We start from the raw sequence: 21,551 nt of genomic DNA, 5'->3' as shown, positions 1-21,551 counted from the left end.
ACAGAGCCACAGTCATCATTTTCTATAAAACAGCCAGAGGAATCATGGCCAATTTACATTTCTAACACCAACTATATGTAATTGTGCTGTTAAGTTAAAAATCAGACCACAGGCGTAACTTGAAGCACTTTTTATATCATTTAGTTGGAATGTGCTGTTCAAATTTTTGTTGGATAGATAGATAGATAGATAGATAGATAGATAGATAGATAGATAGATAGATAGATAGATAGATAGATAGATAGATAGATAGATAGATAGATAGATAGATAGATAGATAGATAGATAGATAGATAGATAGATATGAGATAGATAGATAGATAGAAGATAGATAGATAGATAGATAGATAGATAGATAGATAGATAGATAGATAGATAGATAGATAGATAGATAGATAGATATGAAATAAAGATAGATAAATATTACTTTTCATTCATTATTTCAATGTGCGAGTTAAACAAAACAATCTGGTATACTGTACGTGGCATCGGAGTAAATTGGCTTAAATTTGGATTGACAAATAAATTCTTCATAGATAATAGCTTATTTCTACAGTTCTTGACACATTAAATAAATAAAAAACAAAAAAACATAAGAATAATCTAACAGCTGTTTCTTTATTTGTATCTATAATGAATGCTATCATCCCGAACAATCACCCCATAAAATATCCATATAACGAGAGGGAGAGGGTTAAATGTGTGCGCCTGTGTTGTGAGCAGGAAGGCGAGGTGGACCAGGGCAGACGGGGATGAGGATGGAGATTACAGGAGACAAGAGTGAAAGGGAAGATTAAAAGACTGGGAGAAGACACCAGAGAGACAAAAAAGGAGGGACATGAGTGCAGAGAGGGAGGGGAGACAGAGAACGAAGACTAAAATTGTGGGAAGGGGCAGAATTACATGACAAGCCATAGCACCGGGGAGACTAAGTGAGAGTGCAATGCATAGGGATTAGCATGGAAGCAAGGGGATAATATCCCGGGAAGAGAGAGGAAGGAAGAACAAGGCAGAGTGGAGCTAGGAAGGGAAATGAGAAGAGAAGGCGGAAAGAATGGAGAGATATAGGAGACGGATGGAGAGGATATAACGGGGTAAGACAAGGGAATAAACAGTAGTCAACAGACAGACACTAGAACACAAGGGTAAAGGGGAGCACTCAAAAGACTTGGAAGAATAAAAATATAGAGGAAAAGAAAAGGACCCAGTGTGGGAGAAGAAGACTGAGGAATTAAGGGGGGAGAGAGGTTGGGGAGAGAGGTTGGAGAGAGAGAGAGAGAGAGAGAGAGAGAGAGAGGGACAGAGAGAGAGAGAGAATAAAGGGGAGGGAGGGAGAGAGACAGTGAGAGAAAGGGACAAAAATCATAGACAGGAGGAAGGAGAGAGGGAGGGTGCTGGGAAGAGGCGGATGTGGAGGGTGTCAGTAGTGGTGGTGGGCAGGCTTAGCCCTGGGGGTCTGTGTAGAGGTGTGAGGAACCCCCCTGTACCCCTAAGCATGCACCTCTTCAGCATGATCTTCCTGCTGCTCATGTTACAGGCCAGGATGGCTCAGGTAAGCCCGGTGTGCTGCTCGCGGAGCTCTGTGGTGCTGATGTTGGCCTTTGGGAAGAGGAGGAGGAGGGGGTGAAGAGAGCGGCTGCTGCTGACATTGACAAAATAGCCTGGCCAGGGAGGTGTGTGTCTGGATATACAATGTGTATATGTCTCAGCGTCCGGACATGTGCAAGAGGCTCTGAGTGTGTGAAGTGTTAACAACATGTGTGTGTGATGGATATGAGATAGATAGATAGATAGATAGATAGATAGATAGATAGATAGATAGATAGATAGATAGATAGATAGATAGATAGATAGATAGATAGATAGATAGATAGATAGAAAGATGGATAGATATGAGATAGATAGATAGATAGATATGAGGTAGATAGATAGATAGATATGAGGTAGGTAGATAGATAGATAGATAGATAGATATGAGGTAGATAGATAGATAGATAGATAGATAGATAGATAGATAGATAGATAGATAGATAGATAGATAGATAGATAGATAGATAGATAGATGGACTGTAGATAGATAGATAGATAGATATGAGATAGATAGATAGATAGATTGATAGTTAGAAAGATAGATAGATAGATATGAGATAGATAGATAGGGATAGATAGATAGATAGATAGATAGATAGATAGATAGATAGATAGATAGATAGATAGATAGATATTAGATAGATAGATATTAGATAGATAGATAGATAGATAGATAGATAGATATGAGATAGATAGATATTAGATAGATAGATAGATAGATAGATAGATATGAGATAGATAGATAGATAGATATGAGATAGATAGATAGATAGATAGATAGATAGATAGATAGATTGATAGATAGATAGATAGATAGATAGATAGATAGATAGATAGATAGATAGATAGATAGATAGATAGATAGATTGATAGTTAGAAAGATAGATAGATAGATATGAGATAGATAGATAGGGATAGATAGATAGATAGATAGATAGATAGATAGATAGATAGATAGATAGATAGATAGATAGATAGATAGATAGATAGATAGATAGATATTAGATAGATAGATATTAGATAGATAGATAGATAGATAGATAGATAGATAGATAGATAGATATGAGATAGATAGATAGATAGATAGATAGATAGATAGATAGATAGATAGATAGATAGATAGATAGATAGATAGATAGATAGATAGATAGATATGAGATAGATATGAGATAGATAGATAGATAGATAGATAGATAGATAGATAGATAGATAGATAGATAGATAGATAGATAATATCCCGTTATTTAGTATGAATGTATTTGTGCATTGTACATATCCTCTGCGTGTAGAAGACTGCCATACGATAAAATCGACACATCTTTATAAACATTGTAGTCACATATAGATCTGTAACATACAGGGCAGCGTAGACACGGGGTGTTGTGTATATACAAGTATAAGAACTGTGTATTTATTGTGTATACTTGGCGGGGAACTTTTTCTCCTTGTTAATGCCGGCCCTACATCTGTAGTTACATAGACACGTGTTCAGATGTAGGTCTATGGCCCACAGAGAAGCAAAGATCATTTACATATATATTGGCTATTCAGGTATTCGATACTGATGATGTCATGTATTATCCGCAACAGATGCTGCTTGAATATGATATGAGATGTGGCATAGCAATGTAACTCAATGACTTGTGTAGGGTGGCATGGCAAACATTGCTGATGGCAATGTGGGTTGTTTCTGGGTGTATTTATACGCTGTGTATATCTATATGTGTATTTTATCCTGTAAGTAAACTGCCATGTATAGTTTAGTGTGTATATATATATGACATGTGTTTAGGACTCCCAATTCTTTGTATACTGGTATAGCAGAGCTGAGCTTGTCATTTAACAGCTTCTTGTGTGCACAATGATAACTTTTTAGTAGGTGATTGTTAACTGACAGTCCAACGTACACCTCAGATTACACAGTTAGATGGCAATGAGTTGTGATAAATGACAAATTCAGCTTTGCTACATCTGACAATCTTACCTCTGCTCCATCTGTATATATGTGGAGGAGACATAGATATGAATGACTTAATACTGTATGTTTAATAACTTTGTATCCATGTATATCTTATGCAATGTCTTATTATTACATGATTTCTTATATAATTAGAGGGGTTTTCCTACCATGTATGATTGGTGGGGTACGACCGTTGAGACCCCCATGAATTGCAAAAAGAAAAGGGCTGCAGCTATTGCTTGGTCTAATGCCTCATGCACACGACCGAGTCCCTTCAGTGAGCCGTGGAAAGATAGGACATGTCCTGTCTTTCCACGGATCGGAGAATCACCCGCTATAGTGAAGACTATCGGGTGCCACTCAGATGCCGTTAAAAATGGCCCGAGTGGCACATCGGTTGTGTGCAACTGGTAGATTGGCTTATTGACTATATAGGGGAATCAATGAGGTTCACTTATAGTGAGACATATCCTTCAAACATTGATCATAACTTTTCTCTGCCACAACATTGATAAGTCTGTTCCTTTCTGGGGCATGAAAGCTATCCAGATCAACATATCACAGTGGTGGGGTGAGGGTCTGGGTTCTTAGACTGTCGCCAATTCCTAAACCATAAGGGGTTTGGACATTCAGCCTCTTTAGGTCCCATTGGGTTCTCCCAGCGTCAATCGGCATGGGTCATCAACTGGAAAGTAAGTCTATTGCCCCGGTCTTCAACTCTACTGAATGAAGCAGAGAGAGGCTGGAGCCCCTTTATTCGAGTGATCGCTGGGTGTCTCCACATATAAATATCCGCTGATGACTACTTTTGGTCTACCTATAAAGACGTGTCTTCATTTGTGAAAAATGGGCTTCTTAGAAGTGAATTTTTTTTTGCGGGACGGGGGTGTAAATACTGGTAAAACATAGAACTGTGAAGAGTAGGACCACTTTGGGTGAACTTATCCTTCTATATTAGTACACAGCACAATATTAAATTCCAAAATATATATTTATTATCAGAACGGCTGACTTTAGAAGTGGGACCTTTCCAATAATACATAAGAGCAAGGGGAGAGATGGAGGAGAGTGGACATCATACCAAAATGGGTCTGGAGCTGGTCCATGTTACCATACAATCCCCGTAACAGGACTGTGTGGGGCTTGTTGGTTCTCTTTCCCATCTCTTCAGCGTTCTCCTTATTTGCTAATGTGCAGTTTCACCATATCCATAAAGAAGGAGGATGGGAGAACCTAATTTGAGCCCCTTTCCTTGATAGGCCCCAAAGCAGCTGCCTTGTTTGCCTCTATGGTATGTAGAACCTTGCATAGGGAGCCAAAATAAGTCCCTACTGATTCTGATGGTTCATAGCACAGTTTTCCCAGGGTCCCCAGAGTCAGCATCAGCAAGAGTTGTCCCTTTCACGGTAGGGATGACAAACTGATCCCAGTCTGACCACAGATGGTTAGTGTGAGGCCATTAGCAAACCTCGGCCAGAACATAGCAGTGGCTGATAATTCTGTGATGTGTTGTACACGCCACATCAAGCTTTTCTACACTAAGGGTAAAGGTAAAAGTTCTACACGATGGAAAACATTTTTGTTGGGTGTTCCACCATATGTAAAAACAATACTTCTTAGGGTATGTTCACACGCACTGTTTTCAGACGTAATTCGGCCATTTACGCCTCGAATTACGCCTGAAAAAACGGCACCATTACGGCTCAAAACATCTGCCCATTGCTTGCAATGGGATTTACGGTGTTCTGTTCCCACGAGGCTTAATTTTACGCGTCGCTGTCAAAATGCGGTGCGTAAAAAGACGCCCGCGAAAAAGAAGTGCATGTCACTTCTTGGAACGTTTTTGGAGGCGTTTTTCATTGACTCTATTGAAAAACAGCTCCAATAATGGACGTAAAATACACAGTGAAAAACGCGAGATGATACAAAAACGTCTGAAAATCAGGAACTGTTTTCGCTTGAAAACAGCTCCGGATTTTCAGACGTATTTTGCTAAGCGTGTCAACATACCCTTATACATAATATGGACTGCTGTAAGTGGTGTCTGTATTCTGAAGTCAAATTCCTGGTGCAAAGGCTGGGTAGCAGTCATAGAAGCTGCTATGGGGCCGAGCGGAAAAAAAGGCCCACCACCCCTGTAATAGTAGTCTCAGCTAAAGGGTAAGTTGCTCGTTGAAGCAGATGATGGAATTGAGACTGAGAGAGAAATTGGGGGTTCAGAACGAGGAGAGGAGACGTTGAGAGGCCAAGTAAGAGAAGAAAAAATTACAAAAGTCTTAAACTCACTTGATGATGTTAATAAAGGGGGAAGTGGGACCATATTTAAAGGGGTTATGTGGGGACCGAAAATTATTAGCAGTGTAGTCACTGCTGTATGTGAGTACACGCGCTAATTATGGTCCCCATCGCGTTGATTATGAGATTTTAATAGATTTCTATAGCGCTGGCGGGGGACCGGTAGTCTAGTTGCGCAGTCTTCCTTGATAACGATGCGAATCATCGTCATATGACCGGCCCCATTGTACTCTATGTAATCTATGTAATGGCCCGGTCACAGGACGAAGAGTCGCGTCGTCATCCAGGAAGACTGTGCAACTAGACTTCCGGTCCCCCGCCAGCGCTATAGAAATCTATTAAAATCTCATAATCAGCGGGACATGGAAGCCGAATGTATATTAGCGAGTGTACTCACATACTGCAGTGACTACACTAATAATAATTGTCTGTCCCTACATAACCCCTATAATTTTTTTGCTTTGGGCCCCATGATTACTGGTCTTGGTATAACAATGGGGGGCTTGAATTCTCCAGCATTCAGATGACTGCACTTTATTCTAGACAGTTTAGAGAGGTCTACACACAGTGCAGAGACGTCTCTTCAGTATTGAATCCCGGATATATAGTCAATCTGGAATACAGTGATTTATGGTCTTTATATTGGAATCTGTCATGGAAACAAATGACCTCCTTCCTTTTCATAATTTATTTCTACTTTTAAATGTTTGGAATATTGTTACTTTTCTGTAATTAGCTAGAACGATCGTTATAGATTGCAGCTTAATTACCGCGTTTTATTACCGAACTTGTTTACGGAATAGAATACACAATAAAGGGGTAAATGGTAATTTAAAAAAAATATGTAAAATCCTTAATCCTGGTTGGTTAGAATTTTAGACTTTTAAACAGCGGTGAACGCTGAGTGTCGTGGTTACGGAGGTTAGTGACATCACTGAGACACATGGTGACATGACTTAATATGAAACTATCAGTAGGTCTATTGGCTGTCGGAAATAATCCATTTAAGTAAGAGCTTCAAGCTAAGGTTGACCTCTGGGCCTGTGGGCCTGCATGGCGTGGAAGGATAGGGGTTGTGGGCCATCTCTGCAGTCATGTCATCGGGAACTGTGTGTTTACCTGACCATTTCCTCCCCCTATCTTAGATAATGTGTCCTATTCTTACTTTTACTAATTCTTGTGTAAGTTTTGAGTGATCTTCTCACCTAACCAGCGATAGAACATGAGTTACCTATACATGTTCCGATGAAAGAGATTATGTTCAAACCTCAGATGAATGTTGTAGTCCAAAACTGAATTCAGTTGATGTTATAGTATGGGATGGTAGAGTTTAGAACTCTTTGACAATAGGTTGTACCTAGTTTCATTGCGTTCCACGGCAAAAAATTGGTCTTTTTAGACCTCCAGACACAAACATGGTGGGTAACTGTGGAAAACACCTCCAATTTTTGTAGGCTCTGGTTTTCATAAATGAGTCACAGTGTTGTTCTTTATGATGCAGTACAGAAATCGTGGTACTCATCTCATGTATCATTATTGAGATCATCAATGAAATATACAGTACATACTATGGAGACCGACCATGCAGCTGCTATGGGGCCCCATAAGAGAGAGGGCCCAGCCTAGGTTTCTGCATTTTTCTTTTCTACTGGGTAGTAAGAGCCTATAAGGGACTCCCCTCAACAGAGGAATTGCTATCGAGACGGTGGAGAATTCCCCCACGTGGCATTGTGCTTGTCTGCATCCTGCTGGGAGCTGGTGATTAAGCTTGCCCTTGTATCAGTAATTATGGCTTTTTTTTCAAGAGGGTGGAGAATTGGCGCATAGGTCATGGAAAGATGGTAGAAACAAAGACAAGGCCCTACTGCCTTTGGTGTCAAACCCAACACCACAATGGGAGATCATTTTGATCTTTTCTATGGGGCCCCCTTCTCTATGTATGACACTGTGGGCAATACAAGTGCCGGCAAGCCAGTACACTTATCTAGAATAATTATCATATTCAATAACAACTTGGTGAATGGTTTCTGAGTAATAATATAGAGGTACCAATGCTTCCAAATTTTGACACGAATGATCAGAGTGTTCTGTTATCTTGACAACGATCTCTCAAGCTGTGGATATGTTACTGCAACATAAAAGATTAATTTAAGGCAAGGAAGAATCGTGTATGAGGACTGAGTGTTACATATGTATCTGAAGCTTTCCGGTTGGTGACTTAAAACTGGTATCAATCAGATATCTTGGCACAAAAACATCAAAAGTCTCTCTCTCAGCTGAATAGTTTCTTCAGTCATCTAATATCTATGGACACCTTAATGATATAATAAATAATACGCTAGACCCACCTGTACATTGCGGGCAGTGTAAAAGCTTGTTTGGCAGAACGTGCCCATGAGTATAATCATTGGGTTGCTGCGCTGCCGACTTAATATATTATCAAATGCTCATTGGAGATTTGTACTGTGTTAGGTGGCATAACACCATCAGTCTACATCTCCAGGATTTTTAGGTTTAGTTACTGGCCCACCATGGACAAGGGCACTACACCACTGGGACCCCAAGTACTGAATACTCTTTTAAAACCAGAAGATATTTGCCCATTGCAGTGCAGGACTTTAGCACAGGGGGGCGAAACACATCTGTGTGGGCCACAGCCCACACAGTATAATGACCCCTTAGTGGACTCCACACAGTATAATGCCCTTATGGCTGCCCCCACAAGTGATAATGTCCCTATAGTTTCCCCCACACAGAATAATGCTCCCATATCTGCCCCACATAGTATAATAACTCCTTAGTGGCCCCCACACAGTATATTGTCCCTATAGTGTCTCCTCACACAGAATAATGCCCATATAGCTGCATCTACATAGTATAATGACCTATTGGTGCCCACACAGTATAATGCCCCTATAGCTGTCCCCATACAGTACAATGCCCTATAGTTCCTCCTACACAGTATAATGCACAGTATAATGCCCCTATAGGGCCTCCCACTGTATAATGCCCCATAGCTGCCCCCATACAGTATAACCCTCGTATAGCTGCCCTTACACAGTAAAATGTCCCCATAACTGCCCTCCACACAGCATAATGCCCCCATAATTGTACTCCGCATGGTAGATTGCCCCCATAACTTCCCTCCACACAGTATAATGCCCCCATAACTGTACTCCGCATGGTAGAATGCCCCCATAACTGCCCTCAACACAGTATAATGCCCTATAGCTGCTCCGATACAGTATAATGCCCCTATAGTTCCTCCCACACAGTATAATGCCTCCATTTCTGCTGCCACACAGTATAATGCCCCCCATAGCTTCTCCCACACAGTATAATGCCCCCATTGCTGCCCCTACACAGTATAATGTCCCCATAGCTGCCCCACACAGTATAATGCCCCATAGCTGCCCCATACAGTATAATGCCCCATACCTGCCTACATACAGTAAAATGCCCCATAGCTGCCCTCATACAGTATAATGCCCCACAGCTGCCCCATACAGCATAAAGCCCCCACAGCTGCCCCATATAGTATAATGCCCCATAGCTTCCCCATACAGTATAATGCCCAATAGCTGCCCCATACAGCATAAAGCCCCCATAGCTCCCCAAACAGTATAATGCCCCCAAAGCTGCCCTATACAATATAATGCCCCCATAGCTGCCCCATACGGTATAGTGCCCCCACAGTATAATGCCCCCACAGCTGCCCAATACAGTATAATGCCCCATAGCTGTCCCATACAGTATAATGCCCCCATAGCTGCCCAATGCAGTATAACTTCCCATAGCTGCCCCATACAGCATAACGCCCCATAACTGCCCCATACAGTAAAATGCTCGCATACAGTATAATGCCGCCAAAGCTGCCCCCATACAGTATAATGCCCCATTGCGGCCCCCCCATACCTACTATAATGCTCCCTTAGCTGCCACTACATAGTATAATGCCCCATAGTGCCTAATAAAAAAATAATAAAATAAATATTTACCTATCCCTATTCCCACGACGAGTGGAGGAGATACGTCTGCTCCTCTGCTCTGGGCAGTGTGTGGCTGTGCACACAGGCTCAATTACGTCATTACATCGCACCTGTCTGTGTCGAGCCGCTCACAGCTGGAGCTGGCATTACACAGTGAATGCTGGAGCAAGGAGCCGTCCACTTCTTACTCCAGCATTGGATTCAACTGTATCTGCATCCTGAGGACGGAGATACAGTTAAAACCAGGACACGCCAACGCTGGGGGACCGGCCCTGGGCCCACCACCTCGGTGGGCCTGGGTCAACCGCCCCCTCTGCGCCCCGCTGGCTAAGCTACTGCCCCATTGTGTTATCAAGCGGTGGATGACTGTGCCCTAGGCCATCCTGGAATAGACTACCAAGGGGTCAACAGTATTAGGGTATGTTCACACGGCGAGGGTCCGTAACGGCTGAAATTACGGCGATGTTTCAGCCTGAAAACATCCCCGTAATTTCAGCCGTACCGGCATGTGCAGGCGCTTGAACGCCGCGTCAATTACGGCCGTAATTAGCGCTGCTATTCATTGGAGTCAATGAATAGCGGCTCCAATTACGGCCAAAGAAGTGACAGGTCACTTCTTCTACGCGGGCGTCTATTTACGCGCCGTCATTTGACAGCGGCGCGTAAATATACGCCTCGTGTGAACAGACAAACGTCTGCCCATTGCTTTCAATGGGCAGATGTTTGTCAGCGCTATTGAGGCGCTATTTTCAGACGTAATTCGGGGCAAAAACGCCCGAATTACGTCCGTAAATAGGCCGTGTGAACATACCCTTAGTTGCTATTCCACAAGTTCACTAATAAAGGGAAGTTAACGTGAGTATGCTGGCTTTAGGAGGAATACTAATGAAATATTTTATATGACTTGCCTCGTATTATGTTTGTTGGCATCCAGGGATGGTAGTAAGGGATGCAGGGTGCTCCTTTTTTTAATATGAAGAAATTAATGGGTATGATTAAAAAACAGTGATGCCCAACTCGTGTCCCTGATGTGCAGCTCCCTCCCCAGGATAATGATCAGGCATAAGCGATCCTGTACGGTGAGCGGTCAGCCCAACCATAAAGAAAAGAAGAGCTGCTCCATTGCTTCCTCTGTTATGAGGGCACTGTTGTATCTTTCACATCTCCACAAGTTGTGTCATATGTACATTAATGTATTTGCATCTTTGTATTGTCTTTTCTATATATTTGTTCTCTGTGTTCCCTCAGAAGATTGGTTTTAGGCTGGTTTCACACACACACGTTTTTTAGAAGTATGCACGTTTTTGTGGTATATTTAAGTGCATTTTTTTCACGTTTTTTTCTGTGTGGGCAGATGTTACATGAAGTTCTATAGTGAAATATTAAACGCGTTACAAATGATGTGTTGTTGTTTGTGGCATTTTAATGGCCTATTGGTAAATTTTTTGAATCAGTGCTGTTTTTAAAAAAAATTTAACATTGCGGCGTTTTGTCTAGTGTTTTTTCCCATAGGCTTCTCTATAGGGCTTCGATAACACCAGAAAAAAAACCACATATTACAAATGTAACAATATAAAAAATACTACCAAAATATCATGTAAAAAATGCCATGAAAAAGGCATAAAATTCTTGCCGTTTTTTATACAAGCAAAAAAAAAAAAAATGCTATAAAAAAGGGATTTGTGAAGGAGTCCATAGAATTTTTTTCGGCTGTTGATTTTTAAACTGTTAAACAGCTATGGTTTGACGACAGTATAGTCAGTGGAAAAGCAACACTTTTACTCCACTTATAAACGTTCACTTAAATTCCAGTAAAGTTAGTGGGGGAATAGCTGGTTTTCTGTTTTTTTTTTCGATACAGAGAATGATTCATAATATATACAATAGATAGACGCACAATGAGAGCAACCAAGTGTAATAAGGGAAAGAGCAGGATCCGAAATAGCTCAACACAGAGTACAAAATTGTGGCATGTTCCATCGCATGTCGTATTACAGAAGTATTGTTTCTAGGGGACAATATTGAGACACATATAGGCACAGGGTCTGCGTGGGCCTACGTATCGTCTCCGTTTGCCATGTGCCTCATGAATCTATCGAATCTGTGTAACCCTCTACTAATCTATTTAGCATTTTTCATACATTTTAATTCTTTTTGAATATATTTTGTATTTTTATCTACTTTATTGTTTATTATTTTTGCCTTGTTCCCCACGTAAATATGTTGTCAATAGACCTGGATATAACACCAGAAATTACAGCTGCTATAGATTACAATAATTACAATGGGAATTTTTTTTTTGATTTTCAGATGGGGCAGGGTTGGTAGCCCGATCGGGGGAGGAAAGGTACGAGGCCCAGCCCAGGTCTCTACATTGCCATGCTCCATAATGTGAAATCTCCACCAGATAGCTGCTAGCGTAGATTTCCACTATAATTTACGTCAGTGTTTGTTTTCGTGTGTAAATGATCAATTTGATGGGCCGCTGTGGCCTCGTCCCTTTTGTGATGCCCCACCCTCTTTTCACAAATATGCCAAGGGTGGCGCAAAAAGGCAAAATGTTTGGGCCCTTTCGCGTATTTTCTACGCCAGAAAACTGACTTAGAATAGTTGATAAATTTCTCCCCACTGACTATCCTATGTTCCTCTCATCGAGTCATTTTAACTCTGATAATAAATGTGTATCTCTGCAGGATGGTCACGCACGCTTTCTATATGTCGGCCACCTATGTGATTGATACTGTGCTCAGAAGAGAACAGATTTAATTACGTGGCAGTTCCAGACCAGTCAGGTAGGATCCAGTTTTCGGTGTGGCAGCTATTTTATTTTTCTAATTAATTGTAGAACATGACTGTAGCACAGCAGAGAACTCCCACAAGAAGCACCAGCTGTCCGTGGGATGAATTCTGGCTACGTACTTATAATCAATGTTATACTTTAAAAGCTGAGACTTCATTTAATGAGGACATTATATGTGCAGTGCACGTCAGCCGCACCAAAGAAATGGCCCCTAGAAAGCAGAAATGGGAACGGGAAGAAGTAAGATCTATTGGAGAGTGAAGTTGCAGTTTTTCACGTAAAACTTGTCTCTTTTTAAGGCATCATGTACAACGCAGAGCTGTATGGTAGCATAACTATAGAGGCTGCAGAGCCCTGAAGGTCCCCCTGCCCCATGCAAGGCAACCAAAACCACAAATGATACATGGGGGGGGGGGGGGGGGAGCAGTTACGGATTTTATATTGGCCCAAGAGCTTCATGTTAGTCCATATAGTTCCATACTATATATGCAATTCCAGAGATTGTCATAAATTAGATTAGTCCCTATCCCCAATGGGGCTCACAATTCTTTGACCTTTTTGACATATCCACAAACGGCTAGCCGCCGCATTTATGTGGAGAACGATTAAAGAGGTCCCCGGGATTACAGAAACAGCTAGGCTCTCTGTGCTACACTGTTTTTGTAACTCCCATTCCCTTCTATGAAATTTACGGAAACCGTGGAGAACTGCAAGCATCCCGGCCACCTTTTCATTCATTCTCCGACTGGATGCGGCAGCCAGAGGTGGAACCCACATCTGTCAGACATTTTTGGCATATCCTGTGGATCTGAAATAAATGTCTGAGATGGCAATACCACTTTAATTTCCAGGCACACACACTAGGGAAGCTATCTGAGTATGTTTTTGGAGTATTTGAGGAATCTGGAGAACATCCACAGAGAACATACAAGTTCCATGCAAATGTTGACCTTGGTCGGATTTGAACCCAGGAAGGGACATGGGGCAAAGGTCCAATTTTTTTTCAGATTTCCCCTTTAAGAAGTCCAACTAGAACAGTCTGAGATAGGCAGTAATTCTGCAAAAACGTGTTCATTTTAACAGTACGGTTTAATTATTCTCGCTGCTTGGCTGTTGCAGCTAGCTTTCCACACTGGAGATTTGAAACCCAGTGAAGTGGTTAAGATGAAGCAGCCCGTAGGCTCTGTATGCACGCTTCCCAATTCACCTTGAGACACATTAGGACATAAACCAGTTGATACTCAAATAGTGAAGACAAATGTGTTTGTTTTTTTTATGCAAAAAAGTATTATGGGTGTTGTCTCATAACTAAAACCCCCGTCCATGTGTCCTATTAGCACACATCGACATTATAGAGGGGACCACCTGATTTTTAGCCCTCTCTATGAGCCAGAGCAGCACCCAGTTGACTTGGCCCATCCATGTATTACACGTTCAGCCATTAATTTGAGCTGTATTCAGAGAAGAAGGGTTTGTCTTTAGAAAACAACTCTTTAAATAATTGTGGACATATCCTTTAAATTGGAATATATGGTCAATTTTAAAACCAATTTGGTAAATGAAAATGACAAATAAATACTAGTCCAGAAAAATGAAATTTTAATTTCCCACAACCCTACCAGCTTACTATCCGATTCTTTTTCTGATCAAAAGAGTCTTAAGGGGCGGAGTATGGCACATAGATTCTTTCCTTGATGTTTTCTATGCTCCGCCCACTCAAACCCTACTATAGGCATAACACCGTGTCTTCTGTATACTGCATGTAATGTTTCTTTCATATATTGAAATAAATGGCTTGGTATGGCTGAGGCCTAGCTAGGTTCTCCAGCACCCGGGGCAAAGATTCAGATTGGCGCCCCCCCCCCAACTTATTTCCCGACATCTCCTTCCCCCTCGCCAGGTTTTCTTTCTCTACAAATCAACGAGGTGTAATTTATTTATTTTTTTCACAACTTTTTTAATGTAACACAAACATAAAACCATTTTCTACATTTTACAAGCGATATAGTTATATAAGGGAGTTAACATAAAAATTAATTAAAAGAAAATAAATTAAAGAGGCCACACACAGCCCCCTGTAGATAGCGCCACACACAGCCCCCCTACAGAATGCCACACAGCCCCCTGTAGATAGCTCCACACACAGCCCCCCTTGTAGTTAACACCACACAGCCCCCCTTGTAGATAGCGCCACACACATCGCCCCCTTGTAAACAGCGCCACACACAGCCCCCCTTGTAGATATCGCCACACACAGCCCCCCTTGTAAATAGGGCCACATGCAGCCCCTCTCTTGTAGATAGTGCCACACACAGCCCCTCTCTTGTAGGTAGTGCCACACAGCCCCCTTGTACATAGTGCCACACCCCCCCTTGTAGATAGTGCCACACACAGCCCCTCTCTTGTAGCTAGCTCCACACACATCCCCCTCTTGTAGAAAGAGCCACACACAGCCCCATGTTGTAGATAGCGCCACACACAGCCCCCTTGTAGATAATGCCACACAGCCCCCCTTGTATATAGTGCCACACAGCCCCCCTTGTAAATAGCACCACACAGACCCCTTGTAGATAGCGCCACACTCCCCCCCTTGTAAGTTGCGCCATACTACCCCCCCTTGTAAATTTCCTTCTGACTACGGTTGGTGACAGCCCGGGAATGGACCAGTCCAGTCACCTGACCTGAATCCTCTGACCCCATGTCACTGACGTGAGGGCACGTGACAGGTCAGGTGACTGGACTGGTCCACTCCTGGGCCGTCACAGACCTCAGTCAGAATGCCGCCGAATGAACTACTGGCTCTTTCTAACGCTGATCGCTGCTGCAGTTGTCCGACATACAGGGCGCCTAACAGCAGCGATGAGCTGCTCCGCAGTGCCCCCCCTTCCCTACCACCTACTTGCGCCCGGGGCACATGCCCCGCTTGCCCCCCATAGCTACGTCCCTGAATATGGAATTCCCTCCCTTGGTATCTGAATATATAGAGAAGGTGGGGTTTCTACTATTTTTAGATTGTTGCTAAGACTATTATAAGAATAGTGTTTGTTTCGTTTTGGATTCTGCTGCGAATTATTGACTTACAATTGCCCAGAGTATGCGAAAGACAAAAAGTGTAGTTGTTGAGAGTCAATGACTATTATTCAGTTCTATACATTTACTAATTTTAACCTGGATTCAAAATTAGGATCCATTTACTGGTGCCTACTCACCACACCACCCCAAGACAAAAGAGTTCAATCTTTTATCACCTCCTCCTGCGCGTTACATCTTTTTTTCGGAGAGAAGGACAACCCTGATGTCATTGAAGTCTGGAAGGGTGCCACTCGAAGCCAGGTGCTTACCTTGCCTCATAGATGGTGCACCTTGTCCAGGGGCACTATTGCTGCTTTGAGGGCTGCCTCTCTATACAATAAATGGCCAAAAGTATCTGCACCCGACTATCAAAGCTATATGAGCTTATTGGACATGCTATTTCAAAATCAAATGGTGTTGACCCCATCTTGCACCTTTACTCTACCTGGAAGGTTTTCCACAAGATTTTGGAAAGTGCCTGTAAAAATTTGTGCACATTCAGCCATAAGAGGATTTGTTAAATCAGACTCTGATGTTGGATGAAAATGCCTGACTTTCAATTGGCGTTACGATTCATCCTATAGATAGATGGGGTTGAGGTCAGGGCTCTATGTAGCCACTCAAGTTCCTCTAACAAAACTCTTCACACCATAATTTTATGGAGCTCGCTGTGTGCACAGGGGCATAGTCATGCTGGAACAGGAAAGGGCCGAACCCTTGGAAACATACAATTGTGTAAAATGTCTCTGTATGCTGTCGTATTAACATTACCCATTTCAGGAAGCTCCGGATGCACCGTGCTTGTGCAGATGTCACTTCCAGGGGCAGTATAGATATCTGTAGTGAGTGATGCAACGGAGGATAGGAGGTCTTTACGCAATACACACTTCAGAATCTATGGCTTCAGAGCGTGAGTTTGCGTGGTCTACCGCTTTCGTGGCTGAGCTGTTGTTACTCCGAGACACTTCCACTTCACAATAATATCACTTACAGGTGACCGGGGCAGATCTATCCGATCAAAAATGTAATGAACTGACTTGTGGCAGAGGTGGCATCCTATGACAGCGCCATGTTTAAAGTGATGGAGCTCTTCAGTACGACCCATACTACTTCCAATGTTTGGCTATGGAGATTGTACGGCTGTGAGCTTGATTTTGTGCACCATGTTTGGACATATAGTCAATGTATAACTTTCATTAAAAAATAACAAGCAGTACATGCAGCTAATAAAATAAATACAATATATACAACAAATCCAACAGAAATACAATATATTATCTAAAATGTCATAGAAAAATGGGAACATACATATATTTTGTTGTTTTCCTTGCTAATCGCATTCCGCGTTCCAGACATCTATGACGCTTGCAATGAAATTGTTTTCCTACTTTACCTTTATTAGAAATTACTAGGGGTAAAAAAACAGAGTCCACTTGTCCCGGAACTTGTTCATTCCGCCTACTTGAAACTCATTGAACCCTTTTACTTGCATACGAGCTTCAGTCGCTGACCTACATTCTATTTTTGTAGAACATTTTATCTGACTAATGTACGGAGCCAAAGAAAACAACTTTATCAATGATAGATAGTTGATGGAAATGAGGGAAGGTCACATACGGGTCAAAAAGAGCCCTCGGAATCTGTAATCGTGCGGAGCGTTTAATTTTGCACGAATGTCCTGAATTATCATACTCTTTGTGCATATCATAGATCACATGTGTATTCTGATAGTTCCCTACAGTCTATGGTCAGTTCAACTACATCTGTTTTGTATCTGTTGTTACAAAAGAACTCACAAACCACATATGCAGCTGTAAATGTGTATTAGATATAATGCAACCAAAACGGCAGCCATTATTTCTGTACACGTTAATTTTCTCTCCATAACTGTGCTGAGTGGGCGGGGTCTTCATGGTGTAGAGCTGAGGAAGTGTAATGTGTGCTTGACCAATCAAATGTCTCCTGCTGTTGCCACTCTTAAATCCCATATCACACGTGGAATGCAGCAGCACCTCCCTCCTCCCCCTTTCCTCTAATAGTATTACAATATTCCATGTATTCATATGTGCTACTAATTTATGGAAAATATTTTAACATCAGGTGGGATTTAAAGCTTAAATTGCAGCTAAACGTTGACAAACTTCTGACATGTCATAGAGACATGTCAGAAGTTTGGATTGGTGGGGGTCCGAGCACTGAGACCCCCACCAATCGCTAGAACGAAGCAGCTGAAGTGCTCGTGTTAGCGCTCAGCTGCTTCGTTTCTGTTCAGCTTTTTCCGGAAAGCCAATGTATCGGAGTACGGGCCTATAGACTTTCTATTGAGTCCGTACACCGATACATTTATTTCCGGTAATAGCCAAATAGACAAGAAGCAGATGAGCGCTCACACGAACACTTCAGCTGCTTCGTTCTAGCGATTGGTGGGGGGTCTCAGTGCTCGGAGTCCCACTAATACAAACTTCTGACATGTCACTATGACATGTCAGAAGTTTGTCGAACGTTTAGCTACACTTTAATAAAGAGTTATTTTGATTAGTAATCATAAAGTTATAAAAAAAAAATCATGGTCCTGTGATCATAATATTTTCGCCCAAGCTTAATAGAGGTCTATGGAATGACGGTATACATGTAGTAGAACATACAAAGTGCAGAGAAATTCACACAGGCCAATGGGATGCTGGGACATGTAGAGCATCTCATGATGGAGAGATCGATATCGTTATAAAAAACTATTTGGACCATATTTGAGTTCATCATAGTCCCAGATAACATGTATAAGGCCCTGTTTACACCTGTGTTCTGTCAGGGTTTAAATTATTTTCAATGACAATCTAATATCTATCTATCTGTCTGTCTGTCTATTTCTATCATCTACTGTATCTCTCTCGCTCTCTCTATATATATATATATATATATATATATATATATATATATATATATATATATCTATCTATCTTACACTTCCCCTCTCTAATTGTTTGGGTATTTATGTGTTTTCTCCTTTAATACATTACTTTTTTGTTCGTTCCTTTACATCTTAGTCTGTATCTTATTTATGGAAATAGCACATTACGGAAAATTTACTATTCAAATTGAGTCAGAATTCTTAACTGTTTTAGAAACTTTTTGCAACTCGATCGACAACGGTGCATTATCTAGATAAATGGGGCATGCCTTAGATTGCCGTGCACCAATGTATAACCAACATAATATAAGGAAGAAAAAAAGTGTCTAAGACCATGGTCACATCTGCATCGGAGAGTCCGTTAGGTTTACGCTATGCAACAGATCCGGCGACTCCTTTTTCTCCTGTTACTCTGTTCAGGACAGAATAATGGAAATCATACAGCATTCACCACTTTGATAAATTTGGCGCATGTTCGGACTGCTTTGTTGACGTCTAAATCTTAGATAGCATTAGTAAATCTGCCCCATTATCTTATTTATTGCTTGTTGCTTATAAAGCGCCAACATATTCCTCAGGGCTGTACAGAGACTTTCACCATTCACATCAGTCCCTGTCCCCAGTAGAGCTCACAATCTAATTGTCTCTGTCTTTCATAGGAAGCCAATTAACCCAAGTGCTACAAGGTAAAAGTGCTAACCACTGAGCCACCATGTTGACCACAGTGCCCACAGTGCCCATAGTACCTTTTCAAAACGTTTGCTGTGCATAAAATCCATCTATGGATAGCTAGTTCCAAATATACAAAAAAAAATGACACATTAAGGGACATGTAAATAAGCGATGTTTCATTTTATATATATTTTTTTTACTTTGTGATATGCAAATTAAGGAGTGAGAGACCTTCTGGACAATCAGGGAGTGCACAGGTCAGCTTCATCTGGTTGCCTGGACTCATTCACTTTAGCGCTGTGGCCGCTTCATAGTTTTTGCCTGCACAGCGACGCTCCCGAACACCAGATGTACAGGGAACTACAGCACGGTCCCATTTGCTTGAATAGAGTGGTGCTGAAGTTTCCTTCATCTAGATGTTATATATCGATATGATTTGGTAGAAATTGAGAAATTGCCACAGTAAATACCATGTTTATGCTGAAAATTTCCAATGAAAAATATTTTACTGGTATATATATATATATATATATATATATATATATACAGTGAAGGAAATAAGTATTTGATCCCTTGCTGATTTTGTAAGTTTGCCCACTGTCAAAGACATGACATGAACAGTCTAGAATTTTTAGGCTAGGTTAATTTTACCAGTGAGAGATAGATTATATAAAATAAAAAAAACAGAAAATCACATTGTCAAAATTATATATATTTATTTGCATTGTGCACAGAGAAATAAGTATTTGATCCCTTTGGCAAACAAAACTTAATACTTGGTGGCAAAACCCTTGTTGGCAAGCACAGCAGTCAGACGTTTTTTGTAGTTGATGATGAGGTTTGCACACATGTTAGATGGAATTTTGGCCCACTCCTCTTTGCAGATCATCTGCAAATCATTAAGATTTCGAGGCTGACGCTTGGCAACTCGAATCTTCAGCTCCCTCCATAAGTTTTCGATGGGATTAAGGTCTGGAGACTGGCTAGGCCACTCCATGACCTTAATGTGCTTCTTTTTGAGCCACTCCTTTGTTGCCTTGGCTGTATGTTTCGGGTCATTGTCGTGCTGGAAGACCCAGCCACGAGCCATTTTTAATGTCCTGGTGGAGGGAAGGAGGTTGTCACTCAGGATTTGATGGTACATGGCTCCATCCATTCTCCCATTGATGCGGTGAAGTAGTCCTGTGCCCTTAGCAGAGAAACATACCCCAAAACATAATGTTTCCACCTCCATGCTTGACAGTGGGGACGGTGTTCTTTGGGTCATAGGCAGCATTTCTCTTCCGCCAAACACGGCAAGTTGAGTTAATGCCAAAGAGTTCAATTTTAGTCTCATCTGACCACAGCACCTTCTCCCAATCACTCTCAGAATCATCCAGATGTTCATTTGCAAACTTCAGACGGGCCTGTACATGTGCCTTCTTGAGCAGGGGGACCTTGCGGGCAGTGCAGGATTTTAATCCATTATGGCGTAATGTGTTACCAATGGTTTTCTTGGTGACTGTGGTCCCAGCTGCCTTGAGATCATTAACAAGTTCCCCCCGTGTAGTTTTCGGCTGAGCTCTCACCTTCCTCAGGATCAAGGATACCCCACGAGGTGAGATTTTGTATGGAGCCCCAGATCGATGTTGATTGACAGTCATTTTGTATGTCTTCCATTTTCTTACTATTGCACCAACAGTTGTCTCCTTCTCACCCAGCGTCTTACTTATGGTTTTGTAGCCCATTCCAGCCTTGTGCAGGTCTATGATCTTGTCCCTGACATCCTTAGAAAGCTCTTTGGTCTTGCCCATGTTGTAGAGGTTAGAGTCAGACTGATTCATTGAGTCTGTGGACAGGAGTCTTTTATACAGGTGACCATGTAAGACTGCTGTCTTTAATGCAGGCACCAAGTTGATTTGGAGCGTGTAACTGGTCTGGAGGAGGCTGAACTCTTAATGGTTGGTAGGGGATCAAATACTTATTTCTCTGTGCACAATGCAAATAAATATATATCATTTTGACAATGTGATTTTCTGTTTTTTTTTATATATAATCTTTCTCTCACTGGTAAAATTAACCTAGCCTAAAAATTCTAGACTGTTCATGACTTTGACAGTGGGCAAACTTACAAAATCAGCAAGGGATCAAATACTTATTTCCTTCACTGTATATATATATATATATCTACCATAGACTCACTTACGGAACATATCAAGTTTTCTGTGGAAGTGTAAGTTCACCTTAGAAAGCATTTTTAAGAACTTAAACACTAATGGCCCCAGC

General features: G+C 41.6%; 1 protein-coding gene across 1 annotated transcript in view; it reads left to right on the top strand.

Moving 5' to 3' along the window:
- The first annotated feature begins 759 nt into the window (after nucleotides 1–759).
- The window catches only part of OLFM2 (olfactomedin 2), a 270,986-nt gene continuing 250,194 nt past the window's right edge, over nucleotides 760–21,551 (top strand). The window contains exon 1 of the mRNA XM_075858947.1: nucleotides 760–1,552. Coding sequence (XP_075715062.1) covers nucleotides 1,409–1,552 — 144 coding nt within the window. The 5' untranslated portion in view covers nucleotides 760–1,408. The remainder of the gene's footprint in view (nucleotides 1,553–21,551) is intronic.

Source organism: Rhinoderma darwinii, chromosome 3 (genome assembly GCF_050947455.1).
Source record: "Rhinoderma darwinii isolate aRhiDar2 chromosome 3, aRhiDar2.hap1, whole genome shotgun sequence".
Lineage (NCBI taxonomy): Eukaryota > Metazoa > Chordata > Amphibia > Anura > Rhinodermatidae > Rhinoderma > Rhinoderma darwinii.
The sequence above is the reverse complement of the archived record's forward strand: the minus strand, read 5'-3'. Positions and strand labels throughout refer to the sequence as shown.